The sequence below is a fragment of the Crassostrea angulata genome, chromosome 9, assembly GCF_025612915.1.
Source record: "Crassostrea angulata isolate pt1a10 chromosome 9, ASM2561291v2, whole genome shotgun sequence".
NCBI lineage: Eukaryota > Metazoa > Mollusca > Bivalvia > Ostreida > Ostreidae > Magallana > Magallana angulata.
Window position 1 is genome coordinate 24,529,398 of NC_069119.1, and position 20,327 is coordinate 24,549,724.

At 30.8% G+C, this 20,327-nt stretch overlaps 1 protein-coding gene across 1 annotated transcript; it reads right to left on the minus strand.

Moving 5' to 3' along the window:
• Positions 1-1,477: 1,477 nt before the first annotated feature.
• Positions 1,478-16,740, minus strand: LOC128162063 (uncharacterized). The gene is made up of 11 exons (XM_052825250.1): positions 16,612-16,740; positions 10,679-10,730; positions 10,125-10,219; positions 9,589-9,804; positions 9,154-9,294; positions 8,819-8,950; positions 8,304-8,438; positions 7,924-8,055; positions 6,502-6,628; positions 4,091-4,136; positions 1,478-3,970 (listed from the first exon to the last, which is right to left on the minus strand). Exons 1-11 carry the CDS (start codon positions 16,634-16,636, stop codon positions 3,734-3,736), a joined length of 1,338 nt encoding a protein of 445 aa, XP_052681210.1. The 5' UTR covers positions 16,637-16,740; the 3' UTR covers positions 1,478-3,733.
• Between the last annotated feature and the right edge of the window lie 3,587 nt (positions 16,741-20,327).

Sequence of the window (20,327 nt, forward strand, 5' to 3'; positions counted from 1 at the left end):
ATCTAATACCTTACTTTCATATATCATATTTTATGTGCGTTGACAAATAGAAATAAAAATATTGATATGAACTAGGCAATTTGGCAGCTGTATTCACATGGACAAAATAAATTTATCTCTATGCATCTGTCTTAAGCAGATAAGAAGATCATACAATTACGTTCTGCTAGTATGTGAACTCCTGGTTTATAAAGTCGTTAGCAAGAGAAGTTTATAAAGGCAAACAGTGTACATTTTCCAATTATATGTTTGGGTGTTTTAAAGAATAGTTTTATTTACAATATTTTCTGCATCATTTTTGCAGGTTATTTATTTTCAATTTCATTTAATAGAGTATGTGTATTATATTATATTTTATCTATGTCAAATGTTACTAATGTAATTGTATACGGATTTTTTTTAAAAATTATAACATCTCTTAACCTTTTTTAGAGTAAGAAAACTCCCTAAATTAATTGTTGTTTCTGCCTCAAATGTTCCTTGAATTAGGAATATAATTGACTACATTTTTTAATTTGAACAAGAGGCCAATTGGCCTTAACGGTCACCTGAATAGCATATATCCCATACACAAACTTGTCATGGAGTCTCATATATGGATCTAATTAATTAGGTTTTAAACTGGAGTAGAAAAATTATAAATTTGCAATGCTACCACATTTAATTAAAAAAGAACTGTGAAACCTATAATTTTGGTGAAAAACTAAAAGATCTGGTCTACAAAATCATGAATTCAGTTTTCCTTTCAGGTGTGTGGGAGTAAAGAAGATAATTTTTTAACGTTATATGCATAAACATCTATACATCCATTTTGGCCCTGCCCTAGAGTCAAAACCCATACCCCAGGGGACATGATTATTAAAATTTCAGTAGAGGACTTCCTGGTTAACATAATGATTAGTCAGTTTTTTTATACAGATGCGTGAGAATAGAGAAGAAGATTTTTAAACATTATATGCATTAACACTATATTGCCATATTGCCCCCCCCCCCATGTCCTGAACCCCTGACCCAGGGGCCATGAATTTCACAATTTAGGTAAAGGAGATTGTGGATATCATAACCATGTATTCAGTTTTTGTCCACATGTGTGGGAGTAGAGAAGAAGATTTTTTTAAGATTTAAAACAATTTTACTATATTGCCATATTGGCCCCACCCTAGAGCGACCTGAGTGACTGAGTGACTCAGGTGACATAAAAACTATAGTCCACAAATTTACAATGCACGTATCATCGATCGTCGCTGTGAACTTTATTTCATTCTTGAACACTCATAAATCATAACATCAAATAATGACAAAGTCACAAAGTGCAACATACTTAAATTTATTTTATATTAAAGGACCACTTGACACTTGCATATATCTTCTACAAAAAACAACCCCCCCCCAAAAAAAAAAACAAAACAAAAAAACAAAAAAAACAAAAAAAAAAACACCTCCCCCCAAAAAAAATAACAGAACCCCCCTCCCCCAAATAAAATGAAAAAAAAAAACATACCAAATTAATAAACAAAAAAGAAGCAGAAGATAGGAGTGAAACTATTATCTACTCTTACAGGAGTATATCATTTTTACAGAATATAAACAAAAACAAGTAGTACGGCACTAGTATTTGAACTTCAAACAAATATATCAATTGTTTTCACTGTATTCCGTATGAATTTATCTCAACCAAATGACGACAATTAACTTGAAGTAGTAGAAACATTCCAGTACAAATATTTAACAATATATACAATACAAAACTTTGTAATAAGTAAACATACATTTACATTAATTTTACAAATAGAGATCTTGATATACATGTATAATGATCAAGACGAGCTCAGGTTGTTGATGTTAATACATGTACATGAACTGTACTTCAAACTTTAATCTTAATTTCTACATGGTCTTGAAATGTAGCTTCTTTTAAATCTTCAAGCAATAAAAGATGCAATTTTAATGTCTGAATTATATTTGAATTGTAAAAATTACAAAATAAATGACAAACGAACTCAGGTTCATGAAGCTATCTAATAATTTAAAGAGATGTATGTCTGTGAGTAACTACTGCAACCTAACATTGAAAAAGAGATACACTATTATAGCGCTTGGCATAATTTTTTAGCTTCTTAATTTATTGTTCGGCCTTAAGATTCTCTTCCTTTTGGTAGAATCTAACATACCAGTAATCATTCTAATCATACAATAAGAAACATAAAATTTATACCTATATCTTGGAAAGTTTCTAATAAGAATGAAATTTAGAAAATACACTAATCTGTTTTACAACACAGAAGGAAACTCTGCCATTCAGTCAAATGAGAGGTAGCTAAATGTTAAGATTGGCAAAGCTTCGCCATTCAGTTACATTTTCAGCGCTTTCAGTCAACATTCTGCAGACAGAATGGCACAATTTCACCTGGAGCAACATATAAGTCAAGTATTAGGTTACGCTCTAATTGTCTCAATTTGACATTTGCAATCATTGACTTGGACTGCAGAACGTTTCAATTATATACATTCAGATTACAATGTACAAGTGATAAAAGACAATGTTGTATCATGAAACACAGATTACAAAAAAAAAAAGAAACAATCTTTTGAGTTCACATGGTACGAGGTTAAATGCATATCTACTGTTATAAATTTTATGCAAGCAAATGTTACAGCAGTAACTTTAAGAGTCTCTTTTTCAAATACATTAAAGAAGAAAATTACGAAATTAAGCATAGTAAAAACAAACAATTTTAATGCTATCATCGTTAAAAAAAACCACATACGTAATATAACAACTGTGTTCAAAATTTGCTCACATCATAAAACAGTTATTACAATATACAAATTTCACTTCCACTTTGAACACCTGTATTCCACCAACTGATAATCATGAATATTATAAAGGATGAAAGACTATTAACAAAATGTTTTTATTTACAACAGCATTTCGATATTTCTAAACAAAATGGAAGAAGATACATCTTGTTTCATAATATAATAATAATAATAATTAACAATGTCATTTTAATATCAATACGATTTGTGAATAAGAAAAGCCACAATAAAAGTTTCTAAAAGCTTTTTTGAATATCATTTATGTCTGTCACGCATTGATTAAAATTATAATAATTTATTTTGTATAAATTGATTTTGCAAAAAATAAAATAAAAAAATGATAATAATAACATGCAAGCGGTTGCACCAGTGTAGATAACTTGTACAATATTTTTTCAAGTGACCCTCGCAAAACCATCTGTAGGTTTAAGATTTTTCCAGGATACTTATTTTTACAGTGCATATACGGCAAATGTATTTCATATAGGAGTCATTGTACAAAAATACAGTACATAGTTTGCAGTAGGGATAATGTCATCGTTCAAGTCAGGTCAATATTGGCTTAAATCCTTTAATTTACTTATCATCTGGTCATTTATCTAACCCTCGCCCTTTGGCTAGCACTTTGTACATGTTATCTCTCAAGACATATCAGTGATTATTGAACAGTGAGTGATTTCACTGACTGAAAGGAGTTTTATTAAGCACAGTCTTGTATACATATAAATATAACAAAAGAAATAAATACGCAACTTATCACTATGATATAACACAAAGAACCTAAACCTTAAAAATCAATTGCAAACTGACACATACAATATGTACCAAGAAATCCCCCATTTGCTATTGTTTATTTCGGAGGACATAAATTGTTTTAGTCAAAACATATAAACGAAGCGATTTCTTTTACCAATTAATTGACCACTCCATATTCTTCAGGACTATCTACACCAGTCGCGTTGCACGTACCCAAATGACTGTAGTCGTCATCCTCAGTGCCTAACTGTGGCACATGGTCATAGTCTGCTTGTATACAGACCTCGCTAAGGTCTTCATGTAAGTGACTGTAAATAGCATTTTCCACGGCAATACCAGTTTTACATTTATTGTTCTTATGTTTGATAGGTTCGGAATACACAGCATTGGACACCTTTAAAATTTAGCATAAAACGAATACTTAAATCTTTATGTATAAAAAGCGATGTACGGTTTCCTCCAGGTAAACACATAAAATGATTTGATTAAAAGACAGATCTAAAATGTTATATACCTCAACAGATCTTGGCTGGTTGATTTCTTCTTTGACTGCATTGGCTCTGGTAATAAACAGATAAGATGTACATGTACATTAGATTTATTCATATGAAGAAACTCACTCAAAATTTTAATATTTGTGAGTTGATAAGAATTTGGATAAGCTATAAAATGATGAAAAATTCTCAAGGGGAAAAAAATAAAATAATAATGATTATATCATGAATTTATTTTAAAAAACACATAAAACAAAACTGAGAAATTGGAATTGAACGTTATTGTTTCCCTATGCCTTCTTTGTAACACTTTTCATCTCTTAAAACTCTTAAGGTTAAAATTATCTACATACAATCCTAAATATTTAATGCGTTTATATCCTTGCAAACAATAGCAATAACTCACAATTCTGCGTTGTTGTTTTTGAAAACAACATTATGTTGTACTAGATTCCTCCTTAACTTATTTATTGGTCAAAGGGGCACAGTCTTTGAAAATTATCATACATTCTTCAATAGGATGCTTAACAACATTTTTTTTTATCAATGTACATGTGTAGCAAGTTAATTTAATGGTTTCGTTCCTTTATTATTCCCTTAATATTTCTATTTTGAAAATTTCACACCTTGTTTTTCATATTTACTTTGGGTGTCAACACCTGAACAAACGTCTTATTTGTAATTTTCAATGAAGTTTTCTGTGAATATGTCTCTCTGTTTTGTTTGAAATATAGCCTAGGTCGGTTGTACTTGCAATTAATAATTCATACTGTAAGTCCTTTTTTAAACAAACTTTAATGCTTCTGATATCCTATACATGTACCTACACACATACTCTGTGCTAAGTTTGTTTGAATTTAACTAATGAAAAAAAAATACAACAAATTGAAAATACAACGACACTGCTAGATAATTAAAGCAGGGAACTTTTAAGTGTCAGGGACTGATAATTGTCATGAGAATACATTGCGCTCGGATATTTTATTGCATTGGAAAATCTATGATATTGACATAAAAGCACAGAAGCAGAGTGGAAATAGTCAGTAGTTTGAAAGGGAAAGTCGTATTATAACAGTTTCATGAATATTATGTTTTCTGCCAAAATTTTACATATTAGTTTTCTCAATCGTTCTTAAATGTTAAGAAATCGAACTTTTTTAATTGAAAGTTTGTGCGTGTTTGCGTAACACTTCTAAAAGTGTAGAAGGCCCTTAAGCTAAAACATTACGCGGGTATGTCAAGGCTTCCCGATTGATTTTACAGCAATGTGTAGAGAGTCAAATGTCTGTACTTCATACGATCTAACGTCATAATTAACTTTAACGTCACAATCTGCATACATGTACTTGTCAATAGTTCGCAGGGAATGTATCGTAAAGCTAAAAGTAAATTTTATTAAAACAGTAATGAAACCGCATGTTTTCCATACATAGGTGCTGCCGTTTATGCTAGACGTGCGAAATTCATTCATATTAATATCCAGTATAAAAAAATCTGCAGTTTTAAAGCTTCGTTTAAAGTAAAAGGCAATTTATAAATTAGTAAATTGGAGACTCTCCCTACTGCAAGTAAACAACTGAATAAGGAAATGTTAATGCATGAAAAAAACAAGCTTGGCGCAGGTGAAGGATCAATACAATTTTTGAATATTTTACGAAAAATTGGTAGAGAATATTTAAAGAACTAGTACCCATGTGAATCGTGCTTGGAAAACCTACGGATTTCCTCAATTTTTTGTAATTTGCAGTAAAAATGTCTCTTATTTTGATGATTTTGAGGAATGTTTTCGCAATATCTATGTTCGACAAAATATATACTTCAAGCCCAAGCAAAAACTTTAAAGTATATGACATAACAAAGGATTTTTCTTTAAAATATTTATGATTTAATGTCATTAATCACCTGCGCCGATTCAACTTAATTAGATCATTTGCACTGTAAGGATTTGCCCGTCACGTGATTACGACGCACATATAACGTCACAATAAAAAATCAAATATAATATTTAACATCATTGTCAATAAATGTAATAAAGATTTTAAGAAACACTCCTGGTCAAAGTATAATAAATTTCAATGATTCAAATAAAACCAAGTCTTTTACAATTAAATAATATCATTTTCAAGCCGTATTTTAGCTCCGGGACGCCTTAACCTTGCTACGTAACTTTTAAATTATTGGCCTTAATAGTTCAGGAAAATGTTGTTTTCTTATTTGTTATATATATATATATATATATATATATATATATATATATATATATATATATATATATATATATATATATATATATATATTATTGATCAAACGTGACGAGAAAGCCTCTTTTTCAATTGAAGACTTAAGCTTTGAAACTTTTGGTCAGGATGTTTGATTGAAAAAGTTCAAGTCAAATGATTTTTACATTCTGTAGCAGTAATGCATCTTTCACCTGTTTTGAGACGTTGTTCTATGTCGAGTCATAATAACGTATACAGCTCCACATATAGCAATTCCAATCACAAGTCCTGCTATTCCAACACCTACCACTAAACCATAGCTACTGTCGTTGTCTGCCTCTGTTGTAATTGTAACAAATATACCCCAATGTTAAAAAAAATTATAGCATTTCACAAATTACAATTCAAATTAAACTTAATTGGATTTTGGTCAGATCATAAATCAAGGTTGAATCATTCAGTGACACAAAATCATTATACACATACAGTGCATAATATGTCCACATTCTTTATTGATCAGTTAGAGTTGATGAAACGAGACGTCCGCAAACAATTCCATTTGTGTACACGTTAAGCTTTACACTACTTTGTTTACAGTACAATGACTGTTTTATATATAAAAAAACAAGTATGCAGTGCTTAGATTCAATATTTTGATTGCAATTACCCCGAAAATCAAATTTTATAACATAATTATACTGATGTAGCAATATACCGTCATTATCTTCTTAAAGGGTTTATGTCTCTCAGCTTATTCGTTATGCTCCATGCGACCAATTTCTTAAACGAAAGTTTCTAACAAAACAATTTGTTGGAACAAGAGCATCAAGATCCTCGGTTAAAACATCTTTACGCAAGTTCTTTGGTCTGTACAATGACCTTGTCAGCAAGTACAGTGTTTAATGAAGACACATGCTGACTGACGTGTTTCATACTTGTTAGATCATTATTTATACATGTGCGGTTTCTTTCGCTTTTCATGATATTGAAAATGAGCACTTGGGGGTGTGACCGGTCGGCAGAGAGGCATATTTCTCTTACATGTAAGCACCTGATCCCACCTCCATCTTTTTAAAGGTCCGTGTTGCTCTGCTTTGAATTTGTATTTTGCTATATGGATGTTTGAAATGGTTGACAGTTTGTTATTGTCATTGTTCATACAACAAAATTCATTTCATTATTTGTATACTTTCATTTAAAAGTAAGCTACCCTATATATTTCAATTTATTCAGTCTAAAACAATTTAAAATCAATTTCATAAAAGTGCCAGATATTCATTCATTTTGCCAGTTTATAGAGTATTTTAACATCATTAACAGTTCAAATGGTCTTCAAAAAACTTCTTTGATACGATTTCACGTCAGGTTTATTGCAGCATCATTTATGTTTGTTAAACATTAAATTTGAGTATTTCTTTGTTGTTAAGTTAATCTGGGACATATATAAACGATTCATCGGCGTAAAATATACAGTAACATATTTTTTTAAGATATGCATTTTAGATAATGTATAGAAATGCCTGAGGTAGCTATTTCCTTTTTGGACCATATTCGTAATTGCATATTAGGTAATTGAAAAATAACTGATTTAAAAAACACATAAAGCTTATCCCATTAGAACTATTATATGTTACCTATAGAAGTACTAGTACTCAGGAATGTTTCTGAGAGCATGGAGCAGATCTGTTCCACGTTATTATCCGCCAAATTTTCGATGGATAACTGTACTTTCTTGCAGTGATTTAAAATTTCTTCCACCAAACGACCTAAAATGATTTAAACAAAACCTTAATCCATTCATGAATATGTCAAATTCAGTGGTTTTTTTTTTAAAAGAATACCATTTGTATACTGTTCATCGAGCAAAAAAAAACTACATTTTTAAAGATGTAAAGAAATGAAAATGAAATATTCTAATAGTATTAAGCGTCTAAATGAAATTGAAAACCATAGATTTTACCCCATGCAATTGCTTATATATTAAAAATAATAAAAAAAAATTCTCCACTGTTACCATGAACACACATGTTCATCATCTGTAGATGGCCTTCGTTACACGTGCATAGCTTCGTAATTTTGTTACAGGTAGAGTTAGTTGTAACCATTGAGCATTGTAGATCATCTTCGCACGTTTCATTCAGTCGGCGCTCTTTGACAAAGATAAGTGAATGCATTAATTTGGTTAATCAATGATTGCAAAACGTTTGCGCAGTTTGAAGAAAATATTAGGTGCTTTAAAAAAGATCACAATTCCAAATTGTATGTTTACAACAACCGCACATGAGTAAACTATTCTATCTGTGTTGTACTGTGTTGATCATATTACTTTGTTAGAGTGAGAATATTAGTCAGTTATCAAATAAAAAAATTAAACATGCTCAGCAATATTTATAGATGGAAGTAAAACAAAAACGAGGAAATTTAATCTGAAGTCAAGATTTTAAACCAAAGGCTTGTAATGTCTTAAAAAAACTATAAACATCATTTTGGAATACTCCGTCGGCACTGTCATATAACATTAAATTTTACCTGGCATGCATGAGTTATTCAGTTTAACATATCCACGTTGACACTCGCATTCATTTTCATTGTTACACATGGAATATGGATTCATCCATTTGCATTGTCTAGAATCGTAACACATTTCGCCTAATTCTTGAACTGTGGACAATCAAGGCAAAAGAGAAAGAGTCATCAATGATAGTATACAATTTCCCCATTTTTCAGTATAAGAATACTGGTATTTGTCTTAGCATTTTTGCATAATGTAAATACATTCCAACATAACCTGATATTTTTTTACTTAATACATGTGTAAATGTGAAGATGAGAAAGCTCGTACATAAATGCAGCGTCTTTTTTACCTGGAGAACATGTCTTATTCTCCCACAAGTACAGGTGTCCTGACTTGCACTGACACAGTTGGGTCGTCTCATCACAAGTAGAATTAACATTTACATTCACACATTGGTTGTCATTGACACAACTCTCGCCTATTCCACGATCTTTTAAAAACGAATAAAAATAAAAAGATGAATTACAGAAAAGATATACTTAGATGGCAAAGCAATCAAAAGTCAATATGGTACATCAGCTTACTTTAAAAAATAATTTGCATTTCCTTAAATGTACATGGCGTTTGTTAGTTTAGTATTAAAACTATTTTATTTATAATTTGACTAGAAACAAATTGCGAAATGATTATACGAAATGAGTGTTCATGAGGACGATTCACTGACACTCCAACTTGTTAAAATGTGCATTTCGATTTGATTAAGGTTACCAAATAAACAAATTACCTTGTAAATATTTTCCTTCACAATTGATTGTAACATAGACATTTTTATTTGGATAGTCAGGGCATTGCTTTTCCAAAATAAAGGTGTATGTTGTTGACAAAAAAACAATTTTCAATTCCTCTATTTCGTATTTTTTGGATGCATCCATATCTTTATAAAGTGGATCAAGTGATTTAATGGAGCAATTGATTTGGCATCTCTTTGCATCCTCATTTTCTATAAAAAAGACTTTCAAATAAATTATTTTGAAAAAAGCTACATTATTTTGAATTTATCATAAGGAAACGCTTAAGTATATTACACTAGGTTGCTACATTGTTATAATACTGTAAACATAAAAAAATATCAAATTCATCAACAATTGTTTAAAATCAAATCTTGTTTTTGTGATGTTGTTTATTTTGGGGTTCGATGAAAAATGAAACACACAGCTTGATACAGTTGCATGTAAATGTAATGTTCTTTAGGAGTTTAATTGGTTCAGCGTTTAATGAATTGAGTTATGTTTTACTATTGTTAACAAATCAAACCTGTACCAATAAAGACATTGGTGAACTTTTCCTTATTAAATTCACAGGCTCCATCATTTTCTTCATTGTAAAATGTCAATACTTCATGAAGACAAACAGACCTTATAATAGAAATTAATGAAGAATGAAAAACAGTTCGTATTTAATCACTGAATATCAATATGTTTTTAAGAAAACAAATTAAAGTATGTTTTGAAATATTCATATAGTACATATAATAATGTGAACTAATTCTCATTATCTAACAAAACTTATCTATAGATGCATTGGGCTACTTTTGATTATATTCTTTTGCGATTGATGGATACAATACGACCGTGCTTTATTATATGAATTATATCAAAATATGATCAAATGAAGGGATTGAAACAGGGATTGAAACGCAAAAATGTAAATGTATGAATCAAACAACCTGTTTCAGTGAACGCTAAGTTATAAGTTAACTGAACACGTAATTTTTTTTAATGTAAAATATTAAATTTACTGACCAAAGGCAAATATGCAAACATTATTAAAAATTCCAAAAAAAGAAGAAAAGAAATGAAACCATAATGACATACCTTACAAGCAGGCTACTTTTTATCAAGGCTATGATTTTGATGATGAAAACAACTGAAATTTGAATCAATTTATGACAGTAAAAATTTAAGTAAAAGAGCTACATTTAATTGTGATAAAAATCTCTTAATTAATGCTGCCACTTTACTTGAAGTCGCATTTCAAATAATCCTTTAAACTTATCGTTTACCTTTTTTTTTTCAAAAGACTAATCAAAATTTGGAGTCATGTCACTTCAGTGCTTCAGTGTAAACGCTGAACAAAATTTTGAAATGCCTTACATAATAGTGTGTGGACGTTAAAATGTAGTAGTTACCCCATATAATATTGTTGGTTATGTGCAGATACCCGATGGGCTACGCTCCACAGGGCGAAAAACCATCTTTAAGCAAGTCCTTAAAGGTGGCTTAAAGGTGACTTAAAGGAGCTTAAAGGCTATACAACCTTTAAGCCGCCTTTAAGTCACCTTTAAGCAAGTGCTTATAGGTCCTTAATGTCCAAACTTCTTTAAGCTACCTTTAAGCCACCTTTAAGCCACCTTTAAGCATCTTTAAGTGGCATTTACGCTCTCTTTACACTGCCTTTACACTGTCTTTAAGTGGCCTTTAAGTCAATATTGATCAAGCTGAACAATAAAAACATATATTAAATGCAAAAGCTCTTTTATAGAGATGGGAGGGGGTCATCCGAGTGATAATATAATTTCCAAGGAAGGGGGGGGGGGTGTTCTAGGCGGTTTTAATCGTCGCTCCATTAAACACAGATCGCTATCATCAGCACCGCTCTGATGGACACAGATTGCCGTTATAAAATACTTTATAATTTTTTTGGGGGGTTTCAAAATTATTGTAGGTATGAGCGCAGTCTCTGTATCTTACTATGTGCATAAAACTAATTAAAGTATGTTTGTTTCCTATTATAAATTAATCGGTGAAAAAAATCTCTCTCTCTCTCTCTCTCTCTCTCTCTCTCTCTCTCTCTCTCTCTCAGTTCATCCGGTTATTAAACAAAATAAAGATAATGAACCAAAAATGCATGATTTAATTTGTTAATCGGTTTAAGGTTTGTATTTTTTTTTCAATTTTCATTATTTCTAACTCTAGATCTGCTAGATACATGTTAAAGATGAAAAGACTCTCAACTGCCTTTGTTATATCGGGCAGGATATTACTGCTTTGTTTGTCTAGACATAGTTTTGTTCGTTTGTGTATATCTAATTAGAGTCTATTGTTTGTCCAACTTAAGAAAACCCCTGGAACTAACACAGAATATACAAGATATACACAGCAGTTGTGTCGTGTGCCCAGGTGCATGTTTGTGTATATCTAATTAAAGTCTATTGTTTGTCCAACTTAGGAAAACCCCTGGAACTAACACAGAATATACAAGATATACACAACAGGTGTGTCGTGTGCCCAGGTGCACGTCAGGGTTTCTAAAGGCGTTGAATCTTAGTATGTACGAGTATACGATAAGTCTAGTGAATTAAAGTTAATTTACATTTGTAATTCATTTTCAAAGTATTATTTCCTAGCTCTGGGTTTCAAAGATGTTACGTCTACAAAGTAACGATACATGTATGTAAGAGTAAAATCTTGAGGCTAATTAATTAATGTACCGGTGATCATAAATAGGGGTTGATTATTTAAATATATATATAAGGGTAAATATGTCAAATATACCCGGCCTGGCACATCATACAATTGTATGTACAAGTCATTTGCAATTGCCACATGCAGTAAATACGTCACCGGTAATTGGTAATTTTGTTTGTTATAGAATTGATAGTTTAAAAATCATGTACATGTACATACAATTACATGTAAATATTTAAACATATTGGAACGGCGCCGCGATCATGAAAACCGGGAAATTGCGGGAAATTTAACAAATACCCTAATAGTATCAATGCATTTAATAAAAGAAATGATTTCATTTTCTTTCTTACATTTTTATAGCTATAAATTAGATGAACGTATATCTACTCGGTTTAAATTTATTAACTAAGAAAGCCTACTATAGTGAACCTAACGGTTTCCATTTAGGTATAATATATTTTTGTTCACTGAAGACCAAGTTCCGTATTTCATTCTAAATACATGCATGCATGTAATTTATAAATTAGATATAATTGATTGTTACAAACTGAATGGTTTGTCAAAATCTTTTCAAGTAAACACATTCAATACAGTGATTCAATATCCATTGATATATAGAATATAAAAACGCTCATATACATGTAAGTTGCCGTGGCGCAGAGGATGTGTGGTGATGCTAGTAAACTAAGGGTCCCGGGTTCAATTCTCGCCGTGGCCGTTTTTTTTTTTCTTTTTCATTTTTCTTTCTAGAGCAAAAACCGTTTTAATACCTTTTCTTTCATAAAGTTAATACATTTTGTTGGAAATTAAGCACAATATTGAATTCTATTTTTTTTTAATGGCTTAAAGGTGGCTTAAAGGTAGCTTAAAGGTGGCTTAAAGGTGGCTTAAAGAAGTTTGGACATTAAGGACCTATAAGTTGTCCTTAAAGGTGGCTTAAAGGTGGCTTAAAGATAGTCTTTAAGCTGCCTTTAAGCCACCTTTACGTTTTCTTTAAGCCACCTTTAAGCAATACTTATAGCTTAAAGGTAGCTTAAAGGTGGCTTAAAGATCGTCTTTAAGCTACCTTTAAACACCTTTAAGCTATCTTTAAGGAGGACTTAAAGATGGTCATTCATCCTGTGCTCCCTCGTGTCATTATGACAACGCCCATCGGGTATCTGCACATAACCAACAATATTATATGGGGTAAGTTACTTGTACCATAGTTTACGATTATTCATTATATCTTATTATAGTTATCGGGAGTGCACCTGCCTCTAAACAATACGGTGCCAATGCATTTGTCTTTAATATATGTATTGTACTCTGTGAATTTCCAAAATGAATTTCTATCCCCGACAAACATTAAGTATTCTTTATTTTTTTTTAAATTCATAGCCATAATTAATAGATCGACTTCTCATTGTTATATTTTTATTTCATATTCAATCATTTTCCGACCTATAGTACGAGATTTACTTATTTAAACTTATTAACAAAATTTCATATTTACGAACCCTAAATTGTGCAATGCTTCTGTGTAAACAATTAAATTTAAATTGATGAATGAAATTAGCTTTTTGAAATCATATTTGATATTCTTTATCTATAACATACATGTATGTTTTTTAAAACATGTACATATATACTGAACAGAATCAATCAATAAGCCCCCCAAAAACTATCTGAGATATGCATGTCGCGAAACCATAAATGGTAAATATCAAAACTGATTGGCTACCGCTATTCACCCTGTCCTCAAAACAAGTTTACCATTCAAACACGCTCCTATCACGTGATTGAGTTTCTATAGAACCTTTATACAGGATACCCCCATTTCATTTAACAAGCGCTTCTTTTCTTGTCCGCATACATGGAGAAAAATATTAAAATAGAGTCAAAGAGGCAAAGCCATTGCCGATATTGTTTTGTCTCGAGCTACGAATGAGATTAATTTGACGGACTAAGTTAGTCGAGTCAGTTATCCGTGTTGAGTTTTAATTTTGATCTGGAGGAATCTCTTACTCTGGAGTATTATTGACGTGTTAAAAAACAACTTTGTTGATGTTGTTATTACTTGAGATAGTGGGCGGAGTTAAATAAAGTGTGGGGTATGTACATATAACCCACACTTTTAACCATAAAAATCTCACCAAGCTATGGTACAAGATTATAAATTATCTTAAAAGACAAATTTAGTATAAATAATGAATTGGAACTTTTTAAACTTGTTCGAAAACGTGCAAAAGGCAACTAATGACAATTAAAAATATAAATGTCAAAATGAGAAATGCATGGGTGCAAACTCATACTGATGGGCTTTTTATCATTTTTTTGTTTTGTTTCACGGACTTTACTAGCACGTTTAGAACAAAAAATGCTGACAAACGAACCAACACTTCTACTGAAACTTATTTGTGTACCAGAAGGGCAAGGTTTGGATATTCTCTTTAACATGCTGACCTACAACAAACATGCGTTATTGTTTACTTAGTAAAAGCTGGAAGTATTTACTTCCACCATACCTTTTCTAGAACTTTGTGTACTAAAAAATGTCAGAGTGGGGATAATTAACATTTTCAAAAGACATTCATGAATTCAACCAATTACATCTGGTAAAAATAGGCTCTCAAAACTCTCTCCCAATAAATTGTGATAAAGATAACTATGCATGTGTAAACGTAAACGTATTACAGGAAAAGTAGAAAATCGTTACTTTTATTTGAACAAAAGTAAAACTTCGCTTGAAATGTAATATAAGAATGTAATGTGTGTAAAAAACATGTTTCTTCCTGTTCTGAGAAATAATATTACATACAGTTACATGATTTTGAGTTTTACATGTGTGCATTTTGGTTATTTGTGTACCCAATAAGTGATCGTTTTGAGTGGGTTGTACCAGTTCCGGAATACCCGTTCATTCCGACAACACCAAACAATATTGTTAATAAAATCGTTGTTATATGTTTGACTCTGACATTAAGTTCAGGATCGTGTTAATTGAGGCTGCATGCCTACAGATAACTTAAATATGAATAACGAGTTTTTCTTAAATCTGGACCTTTTTATACAGTATATTCGTTACATTTGGGCATTGCCATATTTAGTTATAAGAAAACGCAAAAAAACAACAATATTATATACTTTACTGCTTTTTTCATTTTGTACTATGAACACTAGCTACACATATTAATTTTTGTTAACGTATACAGAATTTGAAATTATGAAAATCAGTCAATGAATTAACATGCATTTATTGATCTCATGGTCTATAAAACAAAAAGTATCTTTTTAGATATTTTGATGAATGTTTGATTACTAGGACAGCAAGGGCTTGAAAAACATTATATTGTTAAGCCAAAATTAAAAAACACCATAAATTCACGAAATCATAATATAAGTTCTTGGAATATATTTCATTCCAAACATGTTGTATTTTGAGGTTGAATAATTTCGGTATATAAACCGACAACTCTTTGAGTTGAGTTCTCAATGATTGATAGGTTTATATGCATATACAAATCAAATGTATATTTTATGCATGGTATACACATAAATGTATTTTTTAATGTAGACATGATTAGTGAACTAAAACGTGAATGCACTTCTATGGAAGTTCTATTTTGAATGCTAGGTTGAATCTTTTCGGTTTATGAACAGAAAACTCTATGTGTTCAGTTTTCAATTCTTCACAGGGGTTATCTGAAAACCCTACGTAGATGTTGATGCATGGTTTACAATGAAAAAGAGTACATGCACGTGCATTTTTACGTGCATATGATCAGCCAACTGAAAAATGAACGCATGACAAAGAACTGCCTAGAGGTAATAGTTCGATTCTTAAACTTTACAGTAAGCAAATGAAAGCTCAGTGGATTGAGTAGAACGGTATGTCTATTTAAGATTTCGCCTTGACCTTTCACTTAATAGAGATATATGAAGATTATTTTGCTATAAGGGAGATTTCATTACATATAGCTAATGTTGTCTAGCTCTTTTTACCCTTATTAAGTTAAATCTTTCTGAATAGTTAATTTATTTCGTTTAATTTCCTGTTATCTCATCAGACATTGGCCAATTGAATGATAATTTTTGTCATTTTAGTACATTAGTGTTGAATTATGATTGATGAAAAAGAAAAATGAAAATGATTTAGAAAAAAAGAACACTAAACAATAAGAATGAAATGTCTTAAATCAATATTTGTTAAAATTTATTTTCTTTAAAGATAAGTTTCTTTCAAAACATCAACCGAACACTTTTTTGTACAGTAACTGTTCTTTGTAGGTGTGTAGAAGGTAACCGATGACAATTAAAAATCTAAAACGTAAAATAAAGACGATATGTGTACTTACCTAAGTCGACAGGCTGTGCCATCATGTTAAGTTGTTTAAACTAATCTTACACGTTGATCAAGGAGAATGTTTACACACAAAATAAGACATTACTGAAACGTTTCGAAGTACCAGGAAGTTAACGCTCTGACAGTGATCAACATACATAGAATACGTGCGACTTTACATTATATTTGATGAAGTATACACTTCTACCATAATTGTTTTTATACTTAACGAATAATGACAAGACAAGATACTATCAACGCCATTTTATACACTCATATGTATTGAATATCAGCTATCAAAACTTTCTCTCAGCACTCAAATAACTTGTGAATGAGACAGTTTAAAAATTTGAATAACTCACGATCACCGGTATATTATTAAAAAAACTGTAATTATCCTATAAAAGTCATTTTCTTTGCCTAAAACTTAATTTGAGAATGGTAGTTACATTGCGGAAGACGTTTTATATGAGTGCTTTAAATTTCTTCCTGCTCCTTCTATTGTCTGAGATCATTGTACTTTGTATGTAAAGAGAAGTTAATTTATGATTCAAATTTTAGCCAGCCGACCCAGTTACGTAGGATTTTTTGTTGGTTGAAATTTAATGTATGTTTCCGTATTCAGTTTGAAGGATTATAAATTATCATCTAAAACAATATTTCATTTATGGATCATTTGCTTTTTGTAATTAAGATGGCCAACAAATTAGCCAACCTTTTTCCCTTAAATCTATGTAGTAAAAATATATATGTACGCTTTCAAATTTTAACATTTTTTGTATCTATATACAGAACTCGCTGCCCAAAGAAGGTAAATATAGATTTAACGTGCCACAATCATTGACCCCTCTTTAGAGATGTATTCCTAATAAAATATAGTAAAATGAATTTAGCATTAATATACAGTGCAATAACTCGTTTAGACTTGACCTGGACATCTTATCATTACATACATGTACACTTAAACTTGTGAGTGTACCAGGAAGTTTACTTTTACATTTCCACCAACACACCCATATTACTTGTGACTCAAGATTGTTTAAGTTGTAAAAGCTTGAAATGTTTACTTTCACCATACTTTTTACAATTAAATATGGGTAATGAATGAGAAAAGACACCAATGAAGTCAACCTTTTAAATCTGGTAATAAACCACTCTAAAACTCGTTCACAAGTCTATAACTTATGATAAAGAAAATTTTGTAAAAAGTAAAGGTATAACAGGTAAGTTAGAAAATCGGAGATATTATTTAAATAAATTTTAAAGTCTGCATTAACGATGACGTTTACTCAGAATGAAAACAAATTCCACTGATGATAATGAAAAAAACAACTACTGTGTGTTGTAGACCTTACATGGTAGTGTTATTCTTCACTTTCAAATAAGTAGGTCAATGACCTACTTTTTGAGTACATGGCCATTGAATATTTTTTGAAAAATTAAGAAAAATCCATAAAAAATTTACTCTATGATTGAGATTTTCTTAATTGTGAAAATAATACAAATTGCTTAATTCTTTGACAAATGAAATACAGTTTATGAATGGTAGTGACATTAAATAGATACAAAGAATTAAGTTTTTATTCACAATTTTGTAAGGTATTCTAGTCCGAATTTCCTCTATCAGTTTTTAAATTACTACCCATTTTTGATTCACCTTAACAAAAAAACTGAATGATGATAATGCTAAAACATTTATCGTATTATACTAAGTATAATGACCCTTCTCTCCTGGCATCAAATTTATATGAAGTCAATGATCAAAATTTTGAGATATGGTGTCTTTTATCAATTTTCAGCATTTTTCAATATTTTTGTAATGTGTGCCATACGATTATCTAATTGAAAAAGCAAGATAAAACCAACCGAAATTATGCAAAATTGTGTTGACTAACAAATAAAATCTTAACTTTAAATATTATAGTAAAACTATCAAAATTATTTCAGTGGAAAACAAAATCTGAAAAATTTAATCCGAATTGCCTCTGCTTTGCTAAAAGTAAACTTTGTCAGAGCCTAATTCCATAATTTAGTAAAAATATCGATTGTTAAGTCAATAATAGTTCATTTCATTTTGTATTCAAAACAAATTTTTCTCATTAAATTGAACTTTTTAACAATCCGGATTTGAGAACTCAAACCCTGAGTAAACAACCTCCTTAAAGTTAAATCCTTCTCACTGCCACGAAGGCGCATCAGGCCAGTGCTTACCCCAGGTTTCCGTCGTGCTGAGCGGATGAGAGTCATTTACATCCCTTGGATAGGATACCAGTCCATCGCATGTTAGCCCCAAGCGTAAGCCGGTACCCAATTTTAGCTGGGTGAACTGAGACGATTTAGATGAAGTGCTTTGTATAAGTGCAGAACACCAACATCAAGTGACCACAGCAGGGTTTGAACAAGCGATCTTTCGGTTACTGGGCTAATGCCCTTGACCACTGAGCCATATGCTTCACAGAGTCCGCATAAATGTAATTTAAGAAGTCTTGTTTAGTAGTGCGTGGACAGACAACTACCCCAGGCCTGTTACTTCTTTTAAAAGTCATGAAACTTGTAAATAATTTGGATTTTTATACATGTGCTTATTTTGCTAAAAATACTGAACAATACATTCAATAAGATTTTTGTTATTCTTCATGATTATTTTGACTTAAAGGTTAGCTTACGTTAATGGTAGGTGCCTACTGATTTTTTTAATTTAAATAACAATTTTGCTTTTAGTTGGAACTGTTACATACGGTAGCTTGTTTATAAAATGTAATGAAATGATTACTTTTAAAGGAACACAATTAAAATAAATGTAATGTGTTTCATTTTTTGTTCAAATTGAATATGTTGAAGACAATCTATGCAATTCTATCTTTAATTTACGTCTATGGAATTTTAAAAGCGCATTTTACTATAAAACGGTAAATATTAGCACTTCATTAGTTCTTTGTTAATAAGGTGGCAGGAGACAGTTTATCTTTTGATACATTTCAGTGTAGCTAGGCAATGAGTGTCTTCGGAACTCTGTAACTAGAATTTATGCAGTTACCATGCAGTACAAATAACTTTTTTTTACATCTTATAAGGCCATCAGTTTCTGTGTTATAGCTACATATATATTTTTTTTTTAGATTTTAATCATTTTCTATTTCTCCTATTTTTTTTATGAATTACAGCTTTTTTGACCTCCCTTCGCTAATTTCCTGAAAAGGGTTGACCTTTCGTACCGTGTGCATGTTGCAGCATCACATGCCAGAAACTTACCAGTGTATATCTTATAATGTCCTATCCACCTACTTGACGTGTTAATTTACCTCCCGTCTATAACTTGCAATTTCAGTGTGATAAGTCAACACAACAGTCACAGTCGCGAGTTTCGCATTTTACTTCTGATTAGCATGTACTTAACATTAGGGGCCTACATATTGCATATCAATTTAAACAAGAGACATTCCTTTAACTAATGATAATCATTAACATTTTTTCATGAATTTTAGCAACACTAATAAGTCTTCAAGTACAGTAACTCTCAATTTTACAAAAATATTGAAACTGTCCCATCCTACCTAAGCAAATAATTAACGTAACTTAATAAGTATTTTTTTAAACATTATAAAACCGCTTGATTCCTTTACATAGACGCTGTTGTTAATAATAGTGATACTATTAATACAACTGTATTAGATATACAATTTCGAGTATAAAAAAATCAGCAGTTTTAAAGCTTCGTATTATCATAAG